Here is a 27,405-nt window from a genome sequence, read left to right as displayed (position 1 = left end):
GTTAACAAATGAATGTATCAGGATAGCTCTGTGAGAAAGAAAGTCAACGACACACAACTACTAATTTAACAACACCAATGGAGGGTATTAAGTTTTGTAATAAACAAGGAATTAACTTGGAAATTGTAATTTATTTTTCGGGGAATCATTACTCCAGTGAGAAATAATTCAACTGTGGATGATACATTGAGATTGGGGTTCGTGAGTATTTAACTTTAAATTCAATTATTTTAACAAAACAAACTATTAATTATGGATGAGCTATCAACTACTATCCAGATAGCACCATTTGTTCTCTAAATTACAGCAAATGTTTCGCTGCCAAAAAGTGCTATCTTCAGATAGCACCTTTTGGCTAAAGTTTATTATGACATTTGTTGCCTGCCAAAAGGTGTTATTGTCAACTTTGTCCAAATATGGCAATTCCAGTGGTCGATGAGAATGAAATTAATCATTCATAGAACAAGTGTATATGGTGCCATAACTATGCTTAGTATTAATTTCCTAGCTTTACCCGTTATAAAGTAATTGAAATCTGTAACCTTAAAACTCAATTATCTCGATAACTTGAAAAATCCAGATAGCACCTTTTGGCAATTAACCCTCGTTATGATCAACCCGAAAAATAACAACATTTTGTCAGGACCATGAGTCGATCATTCCTACAAAGTTTCAGTTCAATCAGCCCATCAGAACTTGATTTTAAGTTTGAAATAGTTTTTCAAAATGGCGGCCGTGACGGCCATATTGGATTTATGATCGACCAGAAAAATAACAACACTTTGTCAGGACCATGAGTCGATCATTCCTACAAAAACTTTCAGGGAGAATGCATACCATATAAATATGTTCAATTTGCATAACGTGATGTTACAAATAGCGAAAGCTGAGACTGTGCACTGGATCCAGCAACATATATAAAGTGTGTGTTAAACATATAAGTCACAAAACTGTTAACTGGTTTTTTTCAAACTACCAAATAAAAACTGCTATTACAATTTCAACAGTTACCATATCAATGGTACCTACACACAATGAAATGTTAAATGTCACGAGACAAGTTTAAATGCCAAATGTCGTGCTGCAATAGCCTAGAGATATACTCGTCTCATTCATTTATCTGGTGCAATTATGGTGAATGACACGGTTTTGTTTGATATACCTATCATGATATTAGCCTCATGCATTAGTTCCTTGATTTGCTGGCACGCAAAACTATACATAATTTTATAGTATATTTTATGTTGTGTGTGTCTCGAATACCAGTAATTTGGCAATGCGTATATCTTTATATAAGTTTGAGGATCCTGTGTACCCAACTTAGAATGTTTATTTCACTAGTGTTTGGATCTTTTACACAACGTAAACATTAAAGGTAATATTGATGTGCATATCTTTGATGCAGAATTTTACGTTGATCACATATGCCCTTTTAAAGCATTTTCAATGCGTTAATAGAATATGATGCTTTAATGCATACGTTTTTTTCGCATCGAATACGTTAATGTTTTGCTTTAATGCATATGCTTTATGCATAACCTGATAGAATAGGTTCCTGTAATGCATAAATAGTTTTCATTGTTTTGGGCTGGAATTGCTTATTTATGAAAAAATAATTATATGCCATATTTAAATTTCATTTCTCTGAAATAACGTTTTCTAAAATAAGATGATTAATTTTGTTATTAAATGGTGTTCAATTATTGCTTTCAGTTTTACAAGTGAATGCAATTCAAATCGGTATTATATGATATTCATATATTGAAAGTGTCAAATTTAACCTTGGCAATCTGATTAAAATCATATGTTACATGGCTTCGTTAACTTCGTCTCAACATCTGAGTGTGCCACGGTCAGGGTCACGTTCAGGTGACCTTTATATTTATAAATACTCATTAAATTTTGACCAATCAGAGACCCTCTTTCAAAAGGGCGCTCGGAGTTGTAACAAACATTGCGGACATTGATGAGAATGATGCGAAAGTTCTGAAGTTATTTGAGATTGATCGTCTGAAACCAGAACAGAAAAAGATATTCGAAGCTTTATTAGAGAAGAAAGACTAAATGGCGGTGTTGCCTACGCAATTATTACCCAATGGGTACGTTTTCCTTGGCGTCGTAGAAACGTCAGTTCCCGCCGCTATATTTGTTTTGGAAAACTAATCTGTTCGATACCCCTCGCTATTTATCTATCAACCATGATATTCCGATTTGCTGCCAGCGTGCCTCTGCTTGGTTCATCTAAACGCGACCCTGACCGCGGCACATTCAGATGTTCAGGAGGAGCCATGTAACAGATGATTTTTATCAGATTATAACCTTGGGTTCTAAGTCTGTCTTTCCAGGTACAGAGATATATCTGTGGAATTTGCTAGAATTTTAAAAGTCCTCAACACAGTCATGTGGAACGTCACATGACGGGCCAGCACTCTAGTTTTGCTTTTATGTGTCATAAATGCAAAAGACTGATGGCACGACCAGACACCAAGCATGGCTGTGGGGCCCCCATCACCACAGTGAAGAGGTCCAACATACAATTTGGCCCCGTGGAACAGAGGGAATTTATGGAATTCCAATCAACCAGGAAGGAAAAGGTTAAAGTGGTTATGAAGAAACCTCCGCCAACAACGGAGACTGCTCTGAAGAATAGATCAACAGACACCAAGCGGAAAATGACAATATTCACCGACATACTGGGAAAAAAGAAAGACCATATCATCTATTACAAATTCTCCAGTCCAAGCTAAAACAACCCAGACCGTGACGGTGTCCAATCCTCCTGTGTTGGTTCATGTTAAGAAAAGTTAAAGTAGCCGAATACCCATCAGAAGTCCTGAGCAGGCTCAGGCCTCATCTTCTTCAAATTCGTCCAATTTATCTTTTTTTTAAAGATAGATTTAAGGTTATATACGGTTTATGTTCCATTTGAAGATTACGTAGAGCAGCCAGTTTTTAAGTGGAATTAACAATGGTATATAACCATTGGAATACCATTGGTAATCAGTGGAACTTCCATTGGTATTTCAGCAAAATTTACCACTGGCGATACCAGTGAAATTCCAGTGGTGGATTTCGCTGGTATTCCAATGTTAATACAACTGGAATACCAATGGAAATTCCACTGGTTTGACTAGTATTCCAGCGAAATTTACCAATGATATTCCAATGAAAATACCACTGGAAAACAATGGAATTCCAATGACATTTTCTATAGGGTTGGGCCAAGGATGCACAAGACCAAATTTAGTTAAACCTCACCACCAGCACTGATGTACCAAACCACCCATTCAAGCTACATATAGTTGGTTGTCATCAACTGTTTTCACTGAAACGTATAAACCTTCTCTGAATTCTTTAAAGACTAATGATCTTCATCAACTTCTTGGAGGAAGATGTTTTGCAGTTAGAGTGACTTTACTTTAGATAACTCCTCTTTTAAAAAAAAATATTTCTGTTTTTCGAGACATTTTTTCTGACACATGATTGAAAGTGTCCACTCGCATCAACACTGAGCTTAGAACCCAGTATGTGGATTTATACACAGACTTAAATTCGGTTCACAACTTTCTGCAAGCACTCATGTTAGAATTGTAGGCAAATATTTTACAAATGCAGATTAACGTAAATTGCAGCCGACAGATCAATACCAGAAAATACTGGTTTATATTTTTGGCAACATGCTCAAAGCCCTTTCCATGAAATGCTCTATTCCTACTTCAAATCGACACCAATCATTCGTCAACGTTTGAAGTAAGGTTTAAAGTGTGGACTTCCATAATAGACGGATGTGGATTGAAGTGTCATTCTATTTGTTGAAATGGAGTTAACTTTGAGAAACCTGATTGAAGTGAACACTAATGGCTACAACATTCTATATTGATCCCTTAAATGAAATATTATGAAACAATTCATGGTGAATTATTACAGCGACAAAATGTTTTACTTTGGTGATGTAAGCTCCGACACTATTTTGGAGAACATTATCCATCTATTTTTAGTAACAAGGGGCCATGCTACTGTGGGGGGGGGGGGGGGGGGGGGGGAGGAGCTGAATAAGCTTGCAAGGGACAACAAGGAAACTACAAAAAGTTCTGTGAGTTTACGTGGAGGATTAAGATAAAGAAAAAAAATAACTGGCCTTTATCACTCTCTGTGAATTTTAGATGTTGTACTAGAAGCCATACTGTGACCTTAGTTTCAAATTTGAACCAACTAAAAAAAGTGAAAATTACTGCTATTGACAGGTCAAACCAATTTCATTTATTTGTAAGTGAACAATTGTATATCAATTGATTTTCTTTCAAAAATTTGATATTTTGTTTTGTTATTCAATTGGACAATTTATATATTTTGTTTTGTTATTCAATTAGACAATTTATATGCATAGACGAAGTTGCAGAAGTTCGAATGTTTCATTGACAGCCAAAATCAATCGCCTTTATTACATTTTAAGTGTTTTTTTTATATAAATTGATTATTTTTTCAAACAATCCATCTTTGGTTTGTTATTCAACTACATAATTTATATGCATAGAAGAAGTTGTAAATGTTTGAATATGTTTCATTGACCGTCCAAATCAATTGCATTTATTATATTTTAAGTGAACCATTGTATATATTAATTGGTTATCTTTTAAAAAGTTTATTATTTTTTGTCATTCAACTTCTCAATTTACATGCATAGAAAAAGTTGCAAAAGTTTGAATATGTTTCATATAATTATAATTACAATAACAGTATCAATAATACAATATATTCTTGTACTGTAGCTGGTAAACAAAACAATAATAAAGATAATACAATTATGATTTTATATTTCATCAGATTACCCGGTATTACAAATATATGTATACATGAATAAGCACAAGCTTTCACAGAAATATAGGATTTTAATACGTGTTCGTACCAATATTGAATGCTTTATTTAATCACAATTATATTTAAAAGCTCTCAACAGGTAACAAATTTGATCATGAGTGAGAACAAACTTCAAACAGAGCCCCATCCCTCTGCCCCTAGGGGGGTCATACCCACCATTTATACAAAATCGAGTCCAAGGATGCGCCAGACTTAATAAGGATAAAATGCCTTAATCCCGATTGTCGGAGAAGGATTTTAAAGATTTTACCTCTATTTCTCCTATTGGGACCCGCCCTTCTGCCCCCTTGGATACCACACCCACTGCTTATACAAAATCGAGTTCCCTTGGCCCAAGGGTGCTCTAGACTAAATTAGGATAAAATCCCTTAATCCCTATGGTAGAAGAAGGATTTTAAAGGTTTTACCTATATTTCCCCTATTAGGCCCCACCTCTCTGCCTCCAGGGGGGGGGCAGACACATCGTTTATACAAAATTGAGTCCCTTTTGCCCAAGGATACTCCCGACTAAATTAGGATAAAACCCTTAATCTCTATGGTAGAAGAAGGATTGTAAAGGTTTTACCTCTATTTCCCCTATTGGGCCCCGCCCCTCAGGTCCCAGGGAGGCCAGACCCACCGTTCATACAAAATTAGTTCCCCTTCACCCAAGGATGCTTCAGACCAAATATGGAACAAGAGGCCCAATGGGCCTGCATCACTCACCTGGTATTAATCTCACAATTGTAACCTTAAAAGTGGAATAAAATAAAGCTACAGGCAAAATATCAGTGTCTTGACTTCAAGTTATTCTGNGTGTAAAAATTCACGATAGCTGTACCGTTATTTGCTGCTTTGGACTTTTTTGAGTCACTATGGTGAACTGCGTGGTTGCAGGGTGCACCAACAGAACAGGTGATAACTGCAGTTTTTTTCGTTTTCCGAAAAAGCAAAATTTATTGAAGCTATGGGTAAAGAAAATGAACAGGGTCGACGAGCGATCTGGACCAGCTTCTGACAACATGTGGGTTCCCTATCCTACATCCGTGGTATGTTCAGACCACTTTACGTATGACTGCTTCACGAGAGACCCTAGGGCACAACAATCTTGTGGTTTCGCTGATTTTAAGAAACTTAGATTAGAGAAGACAGCTGTTCCTACACTATTTTCGAGGAAGGAAAAAGACGGAAAGACATCGCCGTTCATCACGTCAGAGCCAAGACCTGCATTCAAGAAACGGGAAAAGCGAAGGGTGCGTTGAAGTGATTTTTGTTTAATTATATTTAGACAATTTATCTCTTTATTTTTCAAATCAGACTGAAACGAATACAATATGTCGAATGGAAAACATTGGAACATTCCCTTCTATAATTTAGTTTCCTCCAGAAAAAAAAAAATCATGAAAACTTCCCATAAATCTAATGTAATATAAACGAGTACACGCGTTGGAAATAAAATAGCCAATAATTTCTACTGCATGCCATGAAAGTTAATATAAAAGCTGTTCTTTTTATAATAATTCAATATTAGTGGACATTTACAGGTCCAGTGCACTCTGCCCATTGAGCTATATAGCTGAAAAGACCTTTAATATATTGATCTGAAATAGGTCATTTGAGCTATTTTCAAGTGATTTTGTTTTATAAGCAACACGGAACAAAGTCGCTTCTAAAAGAAGATTGTATCATTAGGTTGATAACAAAAGACATTAAATATAAGTATTGTTTTTAAAAAATAATAATGTAAAGAAATCGGATTTTTTTTTACATTTATGAAAAATGAAAATCAACATCTAAATGTATGCTTTTTGTAGTCAACATTACCATAACCTTATTGTTTTATGCGACTTTGCTTTAATTTAATGAAATTTGAAATCTGAGAAAATGTAGCTCCATACAGCTCTATGTGTATATAGCTATATAGGTCTTTATAGCTATATAGCTCAATCGGCAGAGTGTACTGGACCTGATTTACTCAAGTCATGATATATATATGTCATGACATGTTATTTAGATAATTAGATGGAAAAAAAGTTACATTTCTGAATTATTATATAAACACCTTTTCACAAACTCTGTCAGATTTCATGCATATACATACATATGCATCTAAAGGCCTATATGCATGCAGATGAAACATTAATATTTATAATAGAAAATTAAAGATATTTCAATTATTGCAGGTGTTAGCTGATGGATTTGCTGAATATGACAAGAAAATCTCAAGCAACCATTCAGTTGATGTCAGTGACACTGTTATTGAGGAGCAGGAAAACCTTTCAACAGATGTAGATTCATCAGAGGAGGGACATGTTCAACAGACAGGGTTTTGTGATTCAACCACACAGACAGTGAAAACAAAGGTAACTTGTAGGTCTAACATATAATGCAATGTTAGAATAAGCATCAATTACTGAAAAAATTGTATTAATTACAGCAATCTTCAAATAAGTAATTACATTATGGTCACATTTTTTTTATATATATATATGAGTACTCAGTAGAACAAAAAATGACCATTACTTGTGGAACTTCATTCAATGCTGATATTTTTTTTCCATTGAGTTATAGAAATAATTGCAGGAAATAGCTAAGAATAGTGTTCTATTTAATTCATAACATGTCCATAATTTTCCCATCAGCACATAATTTGTATAGAATATATAGTTTAATTTGCCTTGCGCTAAATATTGGTTTTTAAATTTCAGCAATATGTTAAAGGTTGTCAGACAACTAGGACAACAGTAACACAGGGGACCCAGACAATGATGTCTACAGTTTCAGTGGGCACCATGACTGATGCTGTTTTTGTTACTCCATCTTTACCCTGCCAGACGTCCAAAGAATGGATTTCACCATCGTCTCCGTTGACAGAATGCGATACTGGGGGATGTGCTGACAACATAAGTGCTGATGGTAGTGATACTGAAACTGATGATGAGTGGACACCAGACCATGCTGATTTTGATAACTCTGATGATGACCTGAACATTACACTTGATGACCTGTGAGTTTTATTCCCAATGTGTATAAACATTGTTTATGTAAGGCATCAAGATGTAATTTATAAGGCATATTAATTAATTTCATTTTATCAATGTAAGCCTGAGACAGAATAGACATACAATGTTGTTCTTAAATAATAATTGCCCATTTCCTTCTATTTATACTCTGCAATGAAGTCGGAAGGTGTGGGATTAGTATTGTACACATTTATCCTGAATCTGGTTGATACTATGTTGTTTGTAAATTGTAGTACTGAGCGATTTGAATGATACTTGATACGTTACATTTGTAGCAATAGAATGTCGAAAAATAAATATATAAAATCGAGTAACCTCCCTCTTTAATGGAGTTATTCCCCTTGCTTGAAAAAACATTGAAGGGAAATTTGCTACTCTGCTTTCTCATATAAGAAAAACAATTGCTTGTTTTGACACTAAATGATTTTATGCCTTTTTGAACACTTGTTAATGATCTTCCCTTATCTTTTACAGAGACATTACAGACACTGACACCGGAAATCCGATGTTGGAGAGGAAGTACATTGTGTTCGAGTCCAACCTGAAGGACTTGCTGTCTGTGTGTAGGACTTGTGGACATTTTTGTCGGGTGTATTTGAAGCACCATCTTGGCTCTTTTGCTTCATTCCACTGCGAATGTGATCGAGGACATGTGTTTAAGTGGGACAGCCAGCCCTCTCATAGAAAGCTGCCACTAGGGAACTTTGTACTGGCTGCAGGTATATTATTCAGTGGTGGAAGTGCCCAGACTGTTTTGAATGTGCTGGCTAGGTGTAATGTGGCATGTATGACAGAAAGGACATATAGGAATATACAGTCCAGTTACCTTATCCCTGCTGTAAACAATGTGTGGGAGGACTCCTTGGAAATGGAACTACAGTTGTTGCAGGATAAAAAGGTTAAAGCAGGTGGTGATGCTCGCTATTGCTCCCCAGGACACACAGCAAAGTATTCCAGCTATTCCTTGAAGGACTTGGAAACTGGCAAAATTTTGGCTACTGAACTGGTTCAGGTACAGTGTAAAATATATCTGTATCTGTCATGATTATTAGACCAGAACAAAGTATACATTTGTATGATTGTCTATTATAGTGTCTTTTTCAAATCAAATATTTTGAATATTTGATTATTCTTCTGAAAAGCCTAAGGAATGCATCAGTCAAATATTTTTGTATTGCCTAGACTGAGAAATTTGTAAATAAAAAAATATACATGATCCAATAGAATATTTAAATCTGTTCTCATGGATGAATGCCATGAAATATTTTAGAATCAGTACCAAAGACAAATAGTTTTTGTCGGGTAGCAGGAAACAATCATGTTAAATTTATGTACCTACTTTTGAAATGGATGTAATTGTCTAAATCAATTCCTAAGGCTCTGTTCGTAAGACCTGATATTTTTCACCGAAAATCTTTCTGTGCATTGTTTAATTTTTAATATATTAATCAAATGATATTAATCTAATCTTAATCATGAATGTAAAATATCTGGCAATATTTTTACATACTTCTGAAAGGTGTGGCCAGATAATCAGAATCAGTTATACAAAATGTATATCCTTATTGATTGTTTTACATTTTTTAGGTTACAGAAGTTAAAAATTCATGCCATATGGAACTGGAAGGCTTGAAGAGGTGTTTACACTCGTTGCGGGACGCCAATGTAGAGGTCACAGACTNAACATGATCCAATAGAATATTTAAATCTGTTTTCATGCTAGAATGCCATGAAACATTTTAGAATCAGTACCAAAGACAAATAGTCTGTCGGGTAGCAAGAAACAATCATGTTAAATTTATGTACCTACTTTTGAAATGGATGTAATTGTCTAAATCAATTCCTAAGGCTCTGTTTGTAAGACCTGATATTTTTCACCGAAAATCTTTCAGTGCATTGTTTAATTTTTAATATATTAATCAAATGATATTAATCTAATCTTAATCATGAATGTAAAATATCTGGCAATATTTTTACATACTTCTGAAAGGTGTAGCCAGATAATCAGAATCAGTTATACAAAATGTATATCCTTATTGATGTTTTACATTTTTCAGGTTACAGAAGTTAAAAATTCATGCATTATGGAACTGGAAGGCTTGAAGAGGTGTTTACATTCGTTGCGGGACGCCAATGTAGAGGTCACAGACTTGACAACTGATCGCCACGTCATGGTCAAGAGCCACATGAAGAAACAAGAGCCTGATATTAACCACTGGTTTGATGTGTGGCATGTTGCTAAAGGTACATTAGTTACATGATTTATTTATATAGAACATATATGTTTTCATCTGCATGTGAAAATGTTTTCATGCATTTATCATCGCAAACAATAATGATATACTTATACAATGTAAGTCAGTGTGATCTAGTTATCTGATAAAGTTATGCTTCCACAGTAAATTTGGTGTATTAGTATTCCAAAATCAAGCTATGGTAGCAATTGTCTCCCTTCCAAATTTCTGTTGTCCTTATATAATATATAATTTTTATTAATTTAATATGGGTTTGATTTCTTCACAAATATATATATATATATGGTTAGTGATGGTTCTGTATGTGCATTGATATATTGTGGACTCATTTCAGGCATCTACAAGAAACTCGTTTCTTTGGCAAAAAAGAAAGGGTGCGAGCAGATTGGAGACTGGGCCCATTCCATTTCTAACCATTTGTACTGGGCCGCTTCGACAAGTGATGGGGATGGTGAGCTGGTGGAGCAAAAATGGGAATCCATCTCAAACCATGTCTGTGATAAACATGAAGGCCATGGAGACCGTTTCCCAGCATGTCAGCATGCAGCGCTGGACAAGTCAAGAAACTGGATTCTGCCAGGTAAGGATTGTTTTTAATTGTTTCAGAATTAACCAGAATTCATGTAGGAAGTAAACTGAATCTCATCATGGTCTATTTATTTAGCATTTTTAATTACCAAAATATGTCAGGCTTTTATTTCTTTGTCCAGTTGATCAATGCTATGATGCTGTCAGCTAAAGTGTTTTTTAATTAAAAATAGTATTGATATAAGTTTCCTAATTATGATATTTTTGTTCTTTTACAGGCTCTAAAGTGCACAAGGAGCTAAAGATTATTGTATCCAACAAGTACATCTCCAAAGACATCAAACGTCTGTCTCCAAGAGAACAAACCTCACAGCTTGAATCCTTCCACAGTCTTGTGTGCCAGTTTGTTCCCAAATCGTTGCACTACTTTTATGATGCCATGAAAGCAAGGTATATACAGCAGCTACTGATTCTGCACAATAAGTTACAAGATTTTTCTGTAGACATACATACTCTTTTGACTGGCTCATGATATATCTGAAATTTCTTGCGTTTTACATGAACACTGCACAAACAGTCATTAACTACGCTTAACCTATAATGGGAGGGATTAAAGCTGGGAGACTGGGGTGTTTAAAATGTTCATGTACATTGTGTGATGCATATTTGAGAAAGAAAATACAATTCCAAATAAATTTCCTTATACAGACTCTTGATTGCTGCTCTGCATAACAATGAGAATGCAAACCGTGGACAGGCTCATACAAGTGATGGTGCCCTAAAGTGGAAAGTGTCGTACCCCAAAGCAAAGAAAGGAGGCCACTACAAAAAATGTGTGCGTTTCTTGTAACGTTTTTGAAATAAAATGTAGAATGGTAGGGTAAAGTGATAAAACAAATTATTCAATATTTATATAGCTTGTATAGGAGAGTGACATTGACTTCAACAGTGCTTATTTGAAAACTTTTTGAACAAATTTAAGGTAGACATAAAAAGTAAGGGTAAGCAGGGCGGGCACCACTGAATGACATTATAATATTTGTAATACCATAAATTTTGAAATATAAGTGGGAAAAGACGACAATTTTTACAAATGAAGGAAGTCATATTTGCTCATAAATTAAAATCTTTTATTTTATCTTATTTGCATTATGAATAGTAAGTTATTACTTCACTGACCTGTTTTAATTACATACTTTGTTCTATTTCTTGTAGACTATGTCACAGAGCTCTTCGATCGAGCCTTCAGTCTAAGGGAAGATTTCCCAACCTATGAAAAAGCTAGGAAAATAAAATCTGCACACTGTCCTCCTTTGCCAGCTGCCCGTGCTAACCGCGTAGATGTTACTGAAGCAGTGAAAAACTACAGGTCCCGCTTCAACAAAAGACAGTAAACATATTTCGAAAGTCAAACTAATAAGTCTCTTGGATATTGAAACCCTGTGTATTCCTCTGATGGAAAGGTCTTTCTGATCTTCTGCACCACACATGATGGGAGTACTTTTCTGTTCTTCTTGCCAGGCCTGTGCCATACCCATCGTACAAATCGGCGATATGCTATGTAACGGTAGAGCCTAAAATAAATAGAGAGAAAAAAATGAGACATTTGGACAATCTGTAGAAAGAAAAACCAACTCCATAGCATTGATGATATAAATCTAAAAGCATATATTAATATTTGTCAAGTTTAAATTGAGATTCAGTTTTGTTATACAGTTAATTTTGCATAGTATAACAAAGTAACGGTGCTTAAAAAACAAATTCTTACTCATGAACTGGCTCCTCATCTCCAATTGGTCCATCGTTATCAAGGTATTCATAAAATGAAAGTTCCAGAACATGTCTGTTGAGGCAATTCACCTGGAATCCTTCATGTTCTGTGATGCACTTTATGTTGTCCTGTTCCATCTTATACTGACACAGATTGAAACTGCAGCAACATCTACATTCCAAGTCAGTTGGCATTTGTTCACAGTGGCCACAGTCACACCTGTAATTAGATTATACTTTGTTATTTATTTATATTCACTGAAAATTATTTACATTGATGTGTAACAATAAAATGCACATCCAAATTTAAAAAAAAATGTTTGTGTTTGATTTTGTCAGTGTAAGAAATCAGAAATGCCAGACAATGTGTCTATTATAGCCAGAACTGTTGAAAAAAAGACCAGACTTGTAATTCATTCAAGTCATGACAGTAATTGTTTTGTGTGTTTTTGATTCTGACAGAAACATCCGTAAAAATGTATCAGGGAAAGCAATAATACACAATTTATATCCCCTTATCTCCTGGGTTTAAAGCCCAGTACGTCTGCTTTCCTTAGCTAAAATCGTGCATTATTGTCCTCAGTAAAACACGGGATGGACATGGGTTTTACTAATTTCATTAAAAAAGCGGTTATTTTACATCCTATCATGTCTTGAATGAGGGGGGAGGGGGGCAACATTTCTGATGCAAACAGACTGCTTATTGTTGTGCAGGAGTGGATATAAATTATGATATTTGTCACTCATTTATTTTAGGTTATAAAACAGGTCCATACTGACCATAGCAATCAAGAACCGATTTAACAGAATACATGCATAACGTATCTGAAAAGCTCTGCGAACTAATTGTTATGTAACACTAAAAAATAAAAGAAATGCTTCTTAGCAATGAGAAAAAAAATGACGAAAAATTAACACGTTTGAACTTCGACCGCTAAAATACATTTACAAAGTTGAAGTGAAAAATAATGCTAGGTTTCGTCCCCACCACATAGTCGCTCTGCAAAGATATGAACCAGTTATCGAAGCAATAATTCGCTTACATATATTTAGTAATTCAGAAGTGCGATTAAAATATTACCATTGATCAACTTGTCGAACATGGGCCTCGTTACCGGCGGCGCTGTCACTTTCACTTTCCTCTTCGCTTGTTGTTATGTCCTCGCTTTCTGCGTCAGTTGCCACCAAAATTAGCTCAAACTGATAGGGAGCAACCGTAAACTCGACGTCATTCTCACTAGGGTCAATCTCCATTGTCAAACAAAACCAGTTCTTTCAAAATTCGACCGATAGTACCGAGTAGGCACTTTTTGTATAGCTTTGCTTGGCTTCCTTCAACTACCCTAACCTAACGTGACGTCATTCGCAATTGACCAATTACGCAACAGCATAGGGCAAGGGAAGTAACTCATTTGACGGGAAGATTACAGGTAAATAACAACTTACCTGTTGAATTCCGAACAGTCGGTGTTGCGTAAATACCATATTTTAACAGCAATACATCGATTCAGAATGAAAAATCAACGTTGAAAACTATTTTCCGGTGACCTTTAAAGAATATTTTGCTATGTTTCCCATATTGGGCCCCGCCCCTCAGGCCCCACCCCTCAGGCCCCTGGGAGGCCAGACCCACGGATTTTACAAAATTGGTTCCCCTTCACCCAAGGATGCTTCATACCAAATATGGAACAAATCCTTTCATTCCTACAGAAGAAGGATTTTAAAGAATTTGCTATATTTCCCCTATGGGGCCCCGCCCTTCAGCCCCAAGGGGGGCCACACCCACCATTTAAACAAAATTTGTTCCCCTTCCCACAAGGATGCTTCTGACCAAATTTGGTCAAAATCTGCTCAGTCGTTCATGACTAGTAGCGTTTTAAAGAAAAGTTGACGGACGGACGACGGACGCTGCGGTATGGCATAAGCTTACCATGGTCCTTCGGACCAGGTGAGCTAATAAAACCAAACCAAACCCTGTAAGTCGGAGATATGAACTTATAGGAGCACGAAAAATATATGACCATTTTTAGGAAAACGGGGTTAATATTAACATCTTTGGGCACAACAGAAATGCACCCATCTGTGATCCTGTGTTAAATGTACCCTGTGAAATAAGTCAACCGCACAAAATATTTATCAATTTTAAAGTTGTTCGTCCGTCTGTTATTGTTCGTCCGAGTGTCAAACAAATCATTGGGTTACACACAAAGCAATATGCAAATATATTCGTCAATTGTCGAGTGTTCAGGGTAAGCAGCGGGTTACGGTGAGTCAGATAGGTATACACGGTACATCCCAGACTCATGCAAGGGTAGTAAAAATTGTGGGGAAAACATGTGTAGTATCTGCTAGTTTTAACGGGGTAGCTACAGAGGTTCTTTGGGATACCGGGGTTCAGGTCTCCTTGATACATTCCGACTGGCTAAGAGACATGTTGCCCAATCTAGAAGTTAGACCACTTGAGGATATTTATGAGAGTAGTCTGATAGTAACAGCAGCAAACAATACGGGGATTCCCTTAGAGGGATGTGTTGAAGTTGAGGGAAGTTTGGTCAAATCGCTAGAATCCAATAATAACTGGATGTAATATGTGCCTTTCATTGTCACCACTGCTGCTGGGCTGGACAGGCCGATTTTAGGTTACAACGTGATTCAGCATATGACGGCTGGCCTAGCGGAGGGAGTCAGAACCCAAGTTTTGAAGACAGTGATACCCAGGCTGAGAGAATCGGAGGCAAAAAACGAGGTTCAGTTGATGGTTCCAACCCCGGAAGCATACGGAACAGTGAGAACAGGACGACGCAGCATCACCATACTGGGTAAGTCATCTAAGGTGTTAAAGGTTCAGGTGCGTGGACACGGGACAAGCAGTGAGCCAAGCTCTCTTTGTACCCTCACTGGAGAAGGAGAACCAAGGTTTAGATTGTCCTGAGATGTTAGTGAAGATAAAGCGGGAAGGACTTCGTCTGTCAAAAAAGAGACTTAGTGATATCGAACCGATTTGTGCGGTAGTTAATTTGGGACAGATGGAAGTCAATTCTACTGTTGATCATGAGAAGACAACTCCGTCAAATTGCCCTGACAGTGTCGAGAAACCAGATCACGATGACCTAAGCGATCACTGGGATCCTGAAATTGACTTGAATGGTTGTCAATTAACACTACAACAGCAGGAGTCAGTACAAGCTTTATTGCGAGAGGAATGTCAGGCTTTTTCGCAGTCGGCGGATGATATTGGTACTGTACCCGATCTTCAAATGGATGAATCATCGGAGCAGTCAGACTCCAGTGAGGAGGAATTTCCGGGCAGTGGTCGACAGGGTAGGGCACATCATGCTCCAAAAAGGTTAACCTACGACTCCCTGGGTGACCCCTGTTACTCTCGGGTTTAGGGTGGTGATTACGGTTAGGAAGGTAGAACTGGGAAATTGTTGAGGTTGTGGAGTTTTAAATCGTTAAAGTTTTGTTATTGTTATAGACTAGCTAGCCATTGATACAGAGAGTTATGTTAATTGAGCAGTATTAGTGGTAGTTCTCGGTTTAAAAGAGAAATAGTCAAAAGTCCAAAGTAGGCAGAAAAGGTGTCATTTATATATATATATATATATATACATATATAAATATTAGTTCTGCAAAGGGAATCGGGGATTATTAAAGTCAGCAGAAAAGAAGTTGTTAGTTCTGCGAAAGGAAATCTGGGAGGTATCGCGATATTGAAAAGTGCCATGCACTACTCACTTGATAAAGTCGTTGTAGTAAGGTGTTTACAGTGGTTATTTAATTGATTATTTAATTGGCCTAGAAGCTAGAGCCTGATCAACTCGAGTTTTTGAATTGTGCATAGCTATGCATTTACTGTATTATAATATTGCTACAAGATAAACTGCTTAATAGCAGATATGTCAAGTGCTCATTATTAACTGTCCAGTTTTGAAGTGTATTATTATGATTTTGTTTTAAAATGTGAAGGGACAACATTTTGTTTGAGGTGGAGAATGTGACCTTGTGTTAAATGTACCCTGTGAAATAAGGTACCCAATAAAAATTGTCAATAGCCAATTATCCGAGTTTTGAGAATTACGGTCAAATTATAGACCAGGGGAGATAAGTCGTATTTCTTATATATTTTATATATTTTATATATATTTTAGTGACGTCACGTACTTGCACCATTAAAATATTTCCGTTGAAGACTGCATTGTTTGTTTGTCTATCCTCAGGTAAGTGATAATTACAGCCGGTATAAGCGTTTGATGGTTGGTAAGAATGTATATATTATTACTAGAAGTCATATGGTTGACGAATTTTCCATGATGTATATGAAGAATGCGTTATTTGATTTAGCTTAAATGTGTTTAAAATTTAGCGAATTGTGTAAACTACAAGGCCGCTGGGCCAGCCATTGAAGGTCGAATGTAGAATGTGAAATTTGCGATAAGTCATTGTAAATCGAGTTTCGTGTTATTTTATTAATGAGTAAAACTACACTATTCGTTAATATTTAGTGAGTGTTTGATATTTAGATAAGTTTTAATGTTGTCTGAAAATATTAACTTTGGGTCATAATATAGGACATGTACACCATGCGGTTTTACCCATAATTCCCTGTTGGGTGGAATCTCTAAATATTCAGATTTCCGTGATAAACAATAATATGATTTTGGATATGTCAACAAGACTTTTCTATATAATTATTAAAGTGACAGTCATTCTCCATAAAAGGTAATAACACATTAGAGTGATTTTACTGATTAAATTGTGTTCATGTGAATTGCAATATTGTGAAGTCCTAGTCAGAATAGTCTAGTCAGCCAAACAGTATTTGACGGTGTTTGTAGTTGCTAGCTAGTTTCTCAGTTAGGTATTTTTATTGTTGCTAAAAAATGTTATTGGTAATTAATCGTGGAACTATAATAACATTATTGTTGTTGTATATTTTATTCGCGACAAATGTTAAATTGTGAACTTGAAACTATTACGATACATGTTGAACTGTAACATATGCTATTATTTTCTAAATATTTGTAAATTAGTATTGTACAGTTATTGTAATGATAAGTGGTGAAATTACTAGCCGGCATAAATATTATATTCAGAGATAAACCCAATTTAACTTCAAGGATAACTCCGGCTATTTTTAAGGTCCTACAATCTACCTGCAAGTTCCCTAGTTACACGTAAGCCACAGTAGAGTTGGTTAGTTACATTTTTGTTACATTTTGGTTACAATGATGCAGTATAGCAATAGGAATGTTCCTTGGTGCTACAGTTATGTCAAGTTTACTCAGTTATGAAGTGAAGGTGTAGTTACACATCAGGTGAACTTAGTAACATTTAGTAACATGTTGTACTAGGCTGTAATGTGGATGACTTAGAGGTTGGATAGGGATCTGTGTTCAACTAAGACTTTTACTGTGTGTAAAGTAGCTGGAGTTGTGCAATGTCTAATTAAGAGTGTATCTATAACTGGTAGCTATAACTTGAACCCCATTGGGTAAGTCAGGATTAGGGAACATGTTTATGTTGCTTTGTAAGCACACCTGTTGTATTATATGTATTGTATTATTGATTGCGTCATTAAAATATTTCCGTTGAAGACTGCAGTGTCTGTTGTCTCTCCTCAGGTATTACTGTGCGCCTTCAGCCACGAACTCGGGGTAACACATCTACAAATACCTGAACACTTAGCAACCTACTGTGACAAATGCAAATGACATTTGGCATGCCACAAAAGGCATTACGAAAGTGCTGAAGGTAGTGACAACGGGACCAAAAAAGATGCATGGAGTTACGTGGCTAAGTGAACTTTCAGACAAAGCAGGGGGCCATCTAAACTCATTGCTATTACGCAATGAAAAAAAGCGGAAAATCTGCTGAAAAATTGAAAGAAATTCTCGTAAATGTTGTTGAACATTACAAACATTATCATGGCAAATGTTTAGACACTTCAAGATGTAGGACATATGAAAATTACATCCCTACAAAATACATAATAAAAGACAGTGGACTTTAAATTTACAAGAGTGCACCTGACTATGTTCACTGTATAGATACTCATTATGTGGAATCATTCAATAATGCTTTTGTTTGTTTGTTTGTTTGATTTTGTTTAACGTCCTATTAACAATAATGCTGCTCTGACATATCATGATAAAAGGATTGCGTTTGGCCATAGAGAGTACCAGAGGAGTACAGACATGACAGTCCTTGATTAAAACCAAAATGTGGACAGGGAACACAGCTCAATTTCAATTTATGAGAAGGCAAGGCATCCAGGCAAACCTGCTGGGCAGAAGACTTTATCTGCAAAAAGTTACCTTTTCCTGTTAACAATCTGGAAACAGGTAGTTAACTATTACTACCAGACCTAAATGTACATGTGTAAAGTGGATTTAATAAACAATTAAAATACAATTTTAATAAATGTTATACATGCTGTTATTGATATATTCTCTTGAGGTTATGTGTACAATATACAAATATTCCATACGCAATGTTTGTGTTGGGGTTCAGGAGGTGATTATAAACACAGCATCAACTTACTACAGCCGCTGCAGACACAGATCACAAAGATGGACAGTGATCAAGGTCAGTCTTGTTGTTTTTAAGTGCAATCTTTTCTTAATCGATTTTTGAACGAAAAATGGATCAAATTCTAGGGCACAGTTTTGTGCGACGTTTAGAAGCTAACCCGACTGGTTCATGGACAGTTTTAGGTCTTGATTTGGATTTGGTCCGCGTCGTTTGTGTTGGTCGAGGGGGAGATCGGGTACACGACATGTTATCAACCATGTCACAGTCAATCGTGGATATTAAACCAAAGGCGATTCTGTTACAAATAGGAGGCAACGACATGGAATCATTTTACGGAGGTACAGAGATGTCTGGCTATGGATTTAAGTTCTATCGTACAGTGGCTGGGGGCAGGCTATTCTGTTCAGCAAGTTGGAATTATGCAACTTTTTTATCAGACTAAAACTAGATCTATAGCAGCTGATACCAATAACAGAAGTGTCGATGCAGTGAACAGTGAGAAAGAACGGTTTTGTGAGAAATCAGTGAATTGTTTTTATTGGCGTCACACATCATGGTTGAAAACTGCAGCATTCGACTGTCTCAACAAAGATGGCTTTATGGCTTCCATCTTTCCCCCTCAGTGCTACGCAAGTACAAATACGCTGTACGTGGGGTTGTGCGTGGGTCTGTACGTGGGGCGGTGCTTCGGGGCATCCGATTGGCTGATGGATAAGAGTGACCCTCGTGACATTTCCTTATAAGGTTAGTTGTAATATGGCACATTTATTACACGTTGCGCTTGCGTGAAGTTTGTTTACCTCCGCCCAGCTTAGCACTTGGTATGACTCCATTCAGGCCTACCGATCCCTGGTCAAAATAAGTTTGTCGTGTTTCGTTCACACCGACATTATTTTAATGCGGTGAATTGTAATAATATGTCGCCAGTTATTCGACGTTTCATTCAATTATTTACGGCTGTGTCCCCTTAATTTGTGTATGTATCCCATACAGAGTGACAGTAGACCTGCAGTTGTTTATAACTAGTTTGGTTTCGTGTTCTAGTATCAGTCGTTCTTGGGTCAAGGAAACAGACGAGTTTGGTTCGTTTTTCCAATAATCGAGTCAAAACTATCGATTATACGAAGGTATCTCGCATGGGTGTCCGCATATAGATATCTACACATATAGTTTAAGTTACCTGGCCCATTAAGGCTATAATATTTAAAAACAAGTCTTGCAGTCTCTTATGCTCAGTATAACTGTCGCATATTTTCGGTTGTATGTACAGGGTAGTTAACCATTGTAAAATTCGTTTCGTCTTATTGGCACTTATTACATTAATATCATGAACATTATGTGCAATATTTAGATTGGTGCGCAAATGTCATTTGTACACTGTCTACGGCTTGACCTGAAAAATTGTCTGACATCAATCATTCAACCAGATGCAGCATCAGGTTTCCGGTTGAACAACCTTGTGTCGTTAGTTGTGCAGGATCATATATTCTGTTGAACAACTATGCATTGTCATACAGAAGCGTGGGCGGTCGTCGTGGTCGAGCATCACATACATTTGCTGCGAAAATACAACAGACCTGTACCTCAAATTGGATTTGTACAGAAACCGGAAAACTTTGATTCTGATGTTGATTTTGCGGACATTTTAAATGAGATAACAGATGTGTTATTAGGTGCTAACCTTAACAAATCACAGCGCATGGAATTACAGGGATTGTGTGAACAATTCCAAGATGTTATAAACTCAAACACCGGTGTCACATTCCATCAGAACGACAAATGATAAGCCTATCAGGCAACAACCATACAGAGCCCCTCAGTCAAAACGTGGGGAGGTGAACAAGTTGATTGATGAAATGTTGGAAAAGGGACAAACATCTCCAGCAGCGAGCCCTTAATCAGCACCTGTTGTACCCATGGAGAAACCGGACAAATCAATCAGACTTTGTGTTGACTATCGTATGCTGAATGATATCTCACAGTTTGACGGATATCCTATTCCGCGCATATATGAAATCTTTGAGAAACTTGGGCGAGCCAAGTACCTGAGCACACTAGATTTAGCAAAGGGAAATACATCTGGCCGAGGAATCAGCATTTGTCACCAAGTTCGGACAATTCAAATTTCATGTTATGCCTTTCGGTATGAAAACCGCGCTAGCAACATTCGTGCGCATGATGGACAAGATGTTGATTGGATTGTCAAATATGGTCTTATTTTTTGATGGTATTGTAGATTTCAGCGAGATCACATGACTCATTTACATGCAGTTCTCCAATGATTGAAGGAGACTGGGTTGACAGTAAAACAGTCATATATACTTGGCTGAGGGGGAACTATATTGCCTTGGCCATGTTGTTGGTCATGGTTCAGTTAAACCAAATTAACGGAAAATGAAAGCAATGATAGATTTTCCACAGTCACAGTCAAAGAAAGGAATAGGATCTTTTCTTGGAATAACGGGCTACTATAGGACATTCGTGAAAGACTAGGTGCACATTGCAGAGCCTTTAACCGCGATGCTGAAGTCAAGGGAGCCAACAAAAGCAGTCTGGACGTAAAGTCGCGTAAACGCGTTCAAAAAGTTAAAGGAAGCAATGACGAAAGCACCAGTTCTCATCAACCCAGATTTTAATAAATACTTCCATCTTCAAATAGACGCAAGCTATACAGCAACTGGAGGAGTGTTAAGTCAGAACATCAGTGACGAGCTTCCTGTCGGGTACGCAAGCCGTAAATTACTACCGCGTTTAGTAAACTACTCCACAATTGAAAAGGAATGCTTAGCCATTGTATGGAGCATAGAGACATTCGGATACTACTTAAATGGTGTCCAGTTTACAGCAGGGACTGACCACAACCCATTAATTTGATTGGAGAAAACCAAACAGAAATACCAGAGACTGATTAGATGGGCACTATATTGGAAAGGTATGAACAATGCGAAAGCAGATAGATTATCGCGTATTGAGTGACATCTAAGTTCATGAACATTTAGCATAGTACTCTGGTGTGGTAAACATACATCGTTAATGTGTGCTGACAGTGCAAAACATTGTAGTAGAAATTCGAAAGGATTAAATTTCAGTCCAGACAGGAAATTGGAGGCTTATATTTCGTGTGACATTTAAATTGCAATTATCTATATAACACTTTAAAATACTTTATCTTAATCGGGTGGGGTGTTGAGATAAAATAAATGCACAAGTGAAATTGAGACAATGTTTATGCTCAATTATAGAGTTTCATGTTGCCCGTAGTTTAAAAGTATACAATTAATTGCTAGCCGTCAGTGCACCGGTGCTGGCCATAACATTATTTGTCTTATGTTAGATAAGGCTGAGTATATGACCTGTCGGGGTCAGGGATCCTGGACTGTTATTTATGCCTATTTGCACCTGATAATGATGTGAGATGCTATTACAATGTATCTGTGTTATTTGGCAGTCCCATATCAGGCCTTTGAAGTAGCTAGGCACACGTCTATGTTAACCCTCGGGGACTAATACAACATTTAACACAACGATTGGTGTTTATTATTTGTATCCGAGACTTGGTGGGTAACACCTTCTTACAGTAGCATTTCCCGACCAAAATTATGTGCAATGAATTTGTGGCATTGCTCTCCACCAAATCACACCCATATCAATTACAGCTTTAAGTTCATGGAAACAACTTATCCTTCGTGCCTTATATCATGCCGTATTTTTGTTATGGATTATCTATTCATATGACATTTGTTATAACCATTCGGTTTGACTTTTATTATTATCATTATTTGTTATCTACATTATGTATTTGTTTTGTTCATTAGGTGGAGCTACTCAGAAATGATGTACTTCTAACCGAGAATGACAACGAATATATAAATTTGAAACCACTCAGAGGAATTGTCCCCAATTTTCGGAGAACATAATTTTCAAAAAAATTGGGTACTACTTGCTTAAGATACAGGAAAGCAATGATTAGAGATGGCAAATAAAATGGCAGCTCTCAGCAGACCGACATATCGCATTATTAATGGATTACTACAGCCGCTGTATACATTGCCTACACACAGATGACAGTGGTCAAGGTCAGTGTTGTTGTTGTTAATGCAATCGTGTTTCGTTATCTATGTTAAGCTTGGTCTTGTTTCTGTTACTAAGGGGAAGTATTTCTGTTTCTGTTGTCGCAAGAACTACTGTGAACACACCAGATGTTTTTGGAACCTTGGCAGCATTGGAGAAGGAGGATTATCGATCCTAGCTTTGTCATTACACTTTTCAATTCCTTCAAGTCCACAATTAACGAGTCTGGTGTCATCCGTAAGACCCATTGTCATTCAGGAATGGCCATCCCTTTCACGCCAGATGCAAGCATGAGTAACCGTTTGAAGTCTGGTTTTACTTCAGGTTCCAGACGAAATGATGAGGGATATCTTTCATTTGGTTCCATATAAATTTGTGTGCTTAAATTGGGGAAGCACTCTTGAAGATGGTGATCCTGTTGAAAGGAAATTGAAAAGCTCTACACATGTACTAGTGATCACCAATACTGACTTTCGAGTTTGTTTGATTTTGTTTAACGTCCTATTAACAGCTAAGGTCATTGAAGGACGGCCTCCCCTGTGTGCAAGATGCATGCGTGTAGTGAATGTGTGTGTATTTTGGGAGGCTGCGATATGTTCGTGTTCGTCTCCTTGTGATAGCGCGGAACTGATGCCGACTTTATAGTGCTACCTCACTGAGACATACTGCCGAAGACACCCAGCAGGACGCCCCACCCGGTCACATTATACTGACAACGGGCGAACCAGTCGTCCCACTCCTAATTTGCTGAGCGTTAAGCAGGAGTAGAAACTTCCATTAAATGAGTCGTTCCATGAGGTTGAGCTCCAAGATACAGTACCCCAGTCTACTAACCTTTGTGATGATTGTGGCAAGCGATACATAACAAAACATGGCCTGAAACGGCACATTCAAATTCGCCACGAAAAGAATACCAACATGATCACAATTGTCAATCACTCAGATGTAAGCCACGTCGAACATGTGGCAGTATTTTTGATTCATCCCTTTTGTGGAATTGCCGAACAGGCATACATCCTCTTGCTGGCTCATCAGGTTTAGACACTTGTGCAGATTTTCTCTTCGGCTTTCTTTTCGCTCTTGCGATGGAGTCAAATTCGTGATCACTGCAATCATGCAATCAAATACTATAAAGTAGCTCAACATGTGTATATTTAAGTATCTGTACGTAGTTAAACATCAGAAGGGATCGTTTGAATGCGGCCCACATCAGTTAACAAATGGGATGTTTTCATATCATGTTTTCATTATTTAAAATAAATCTGAGGGGCGATACACATTTAATTTAAATTTAATAATTTAATTTTAATAAGACCCCAATTCTAGATAGCTTAATTTGTAATTTCCAAGTAATATTCGAACAGTAATTTTACTTACATGGGATAAATAGAAGGTCTCTCCACACACCACTGTCGGAATCTGTAGGTTCGCTGCAGACGCCTTTTCGTCTACTTTTGTTGGATATACCTTTGATGCAGTTGTTTCCATATGGAATCCTGTGAAAATTATAAAGTACATTTTCAAATAGAAAATTTAGTGTTGATGTAAAAGTAACTTTACCATTCGTTAACAATGCAAAGCTATGTAAAACCATATTTGTGTTTTCCATCCTTCCAATCCCTGATCAGTTAAATTGTATTAGCAGATGGTTTGATTCTGTCATCTTCCTTCTTCGCATCAACTATGAATTTCTGTGATTCCCTCTGAATGTCAACGACATTAGACAGTTCTGCTATGGACGCACATCTTACCATATTTCTGTTTGTAATGTTTGCTAAAAGTTCACACACGGACTTTCTTTTTACTTCTTGGTACACATCCTTCTGCAGCTGCGAGGTCGTCAAAGGAGAATCATCTTGATCCGTTACAGTGACTAGAGACCACTGGCCATCGAACGAGCAAACTGGTACATACAAGCCTGCTTTTTCACATTCTGTCAGAACGAATTCCAGCACATTTCTCAGTGTGTCAGTTGGTAAGCTATAACCCTTCAACCCAAATGCAATCGGCACTGAAGGAATACTAGTCATCGACGACATCCTATCTAAATCCGAAATCATGATTCCCAGAAATTCATTCGCTTTGACGCGGTTCAGTTTGTAAGCTGCGTTCAACATTTTCACATCAGAGACTCACAATGTTGATACTTCATGCTTGGCCTTTTTGTGCGTACAGAATGGTTCATCTATGTGACTTGTTTTTCCAGGACATTGCTCGCCTTTCACGGACACAAACTCCCCTATAAATTTGACATGCTTGTCTATATATGCGCTAATCTTCTCTTTCAAATGCACAATCTGGTTTGATTTTCTTACTGGTCGGACACCAGTCTCATATACCGCTTCCAGTTGCTTCAGGATCATTGACCACAAATCGGCATCGAAGTGGGCATGCATGGCAGACGTAGACTCCTGCGAATAACAAAGGAAAAGTAAGCTTTCCACGTTCAGTGCGTACATCTCTGATAAAATTTGCGGGACATAATATTTCGGTACTTTGTGATAAATTGGTGGTTTGTATGTTCCAGGTTGCGCCGGAAACGGGCATTTAATTTCGACAGCCATAGTCGTGGTCTCCGTTTCCTCTTCAACAAAGCTCCCATCCGGACTGACAACGATACACACCCCATTACTTTCTGTTTTTATACGCCCTTCCTCCTAAAATATCAAATTTGGGAAGAACACTGGCATTACTTTTGAGACAGCGGTTGCTACAGCGTGTATTTCGTTCTGTGTTCCATGCACCATCTTTTCCATAACTTGTGGTGATGGTTCTTTTCTTTTTGTTCCGGACTTGACGCAATCATAATGCTCCTGTTGACTCTTTAACGTGTCTAATCCAAGCGCTGCGTTGAGAGTACTTCCTGTAACTGTAGATGTTGAACCATTCGTCAGTTCGCTGTTTAAGAACTCGACAAGTATTTTTTATCAAAATCATGGCCAACAATGTCGTTCAAGTGACGATGATTTTCTTGTTAGCTGAATTGGATGGTTCTGTCCAACGCGAAGTGCTTTTGTGATCGTACGCAGTCTAGAATTTATGTAAATACAGCAAGGTAAAATTTAACACAAAAAAAGTTCCTCTATTCTGCATTCAATGATATGCACTGTTAAAAGTTATAAATCCTGCTCTATATTAACATAGTATCGATATTTTCCAAGTATTTCTTTCTTTTGGTCTAAGACTTAACAAGGTCAGAAGGGGAGCAGATGGTCATGTTGTCCGACTGTCATGTTAGAGTCTAGAATTCATGATGCTGGTTTGCTAATCGTCACAATCGTTGTGCTAGATTTACATTTCATATTATAACAAAAACCACATGATTTATAACAAATAAATTATTATCTATCTTCACATCTTGATCTCATGGAAAAAATGAACACCTTCATACATTATTGATGGAGATATCCAACCATCAAAAAAAATAAAAGAATATAATAATTATGTATTTCGGACTGTCTCACACCTTACTTTCACTTTCGATGACACCGACAGTTACAGACGATTAACCAAACAGCTGTCGGGTGAAACCGATAGAAAGGCAACAATAAATGCAGCTTTTATTCAGTATGAAATATAATATGTTTTACCTCTCAACTAAATCACTTTTTCTGCCATGGGTAGTAGGACTCCTTTTCCTCAATGCAGTCTTCAGCTTCTGTACCGACCAGTTCTGAAAACACGCGTCCGACATCTTGGCGTCGGTGGTAAGACGCGGTTTTACTCGCCAAAGGCGACCGGCTGTGTCCTACGCTGTCAATGCATGCACGGAGCAACGCATGTTGCCGATTTTTGCGAGCCTGAACAACCGGAAGAACAAAGTGTTTGAGGCCTTCAAATAGCTCAGAACCAATTCACTCTCATTAACCCGTACTTGTATTGCTATAACGGTAACGGGTTGTTTCGCCCCAAATCCCGTTCGTCCTAAGGGTTGTTTCGCCCCAAATCCCGTTCGCCCTAAAAATATTTTTTCTTTAAGTCATAAATATCATGTTAAAAGTTAAGTTTGTTTGTTTGTTTGATTTTGTTTAACGTCCTATTAACAGCTAAGGTCATTCAAGGACGGCCTCCCCTGCGTGTAAGATGCATGCGTGTAGTGTATGTGTGTGTATTTTGGGAGGCTGCGATATGTTAAAAGTTAAAAAACTTATCTTTCTCTTGAATCAAGATATAATTACGTGCCGGAAGGTGAAGAACGAACCTGTATATTCATCACCGAATCCTACAACGGACATACTAATATCCGGAATATACTGTATATTATCGTTTTCATTTCTTTACCTTAATTAAGTAATGTTGTTCTTTATAAAATGCACCTGTATATATTTTAACGTTAAAAATATTTAAAACATGATATAAACAATTAA

At 37.1% G+C, this 27,405-nt stretch overlaps 2 protein-coding genes and 1 pseudogene across 2 annotated transcripts; 1 reads left to right on the top strand and 2 right to left on the bottom strand.

Moving 5' to 3' along the window:
- Positions 1-5,790: 5,790 nt before the first annotated feature.
- On the top strand, positions 5,791-12,057 carry LOC110465063. The gene is made up of 9 exons (XM_021520637.1): positions 5,791-6,110; positions 7,041-7,220; positions 7,566-7,864; positions 8,355-8,892; positions 10,007-10,124; positions 10,470-10,715; positions 10,942-11,113; positions 11,372-11,496; positions 11,879-12,057. Exons 1-9 carry the CDS (start codon positions 5,838-5,840, stop codon positions 12,055-12,057), a joined length of 2,130 nt encoding a protein of 709 aa, XP_021376312.1. The 5' UTR covers positions 5,791-5,837.
- LOC110465054 (P2X purinoceptor 7-like) lies at positions 11,807-13,766 on the bottom strand. Its single transcript, XM_021520627.1, has 3 exons — positions 13,515-13,766; positions 12,432-12,653; positions 11,807-12,237 (listed from the first exon to the last, which is right to left on the bottom strand). The coding sequence occupies exons 1-3, from the start codon at positions 13,685-13,687 to the stop codon at positions 12,072-12,074; spliced, it is 561 nt and encodes a 186-aa protein (XP_021376302.1). The 5' UTR covers positions 13,688-13,766; the 3' UTR covers positions 11,807-12,071.
- Positions 13,767-25,170: 11,404 nt separating this feature from the next.
- On the bottom strand, positions 25,171-25,975 carry LOC110465061 (annotated as a pseudogene).
- Positions 25,976-27,405: the final 1,430 nt, after the last annotated feature.

Source organism: Mizuhopecten yessoensis, unplaced genomic scaffold, assembly GCF_002113885.1.
Source record: "Mizuhopecten yessoensis strain PY_sf001 unplaced genomic scaffold, ASM211388v2 scaffold11049, whole genome shotgun sequence".
Lineage (NCBI taxonomy): Eukaryota > Metazoa > Mollusca > Bivalvia > Pectinida > Pectinidae > Mizuhopecten > Mizuhopecten yessoensis.
Note: the sequence above shows the minus strand (reverse complement) of the source record. Positions and strands in the feature narration are given on the sequence as shown.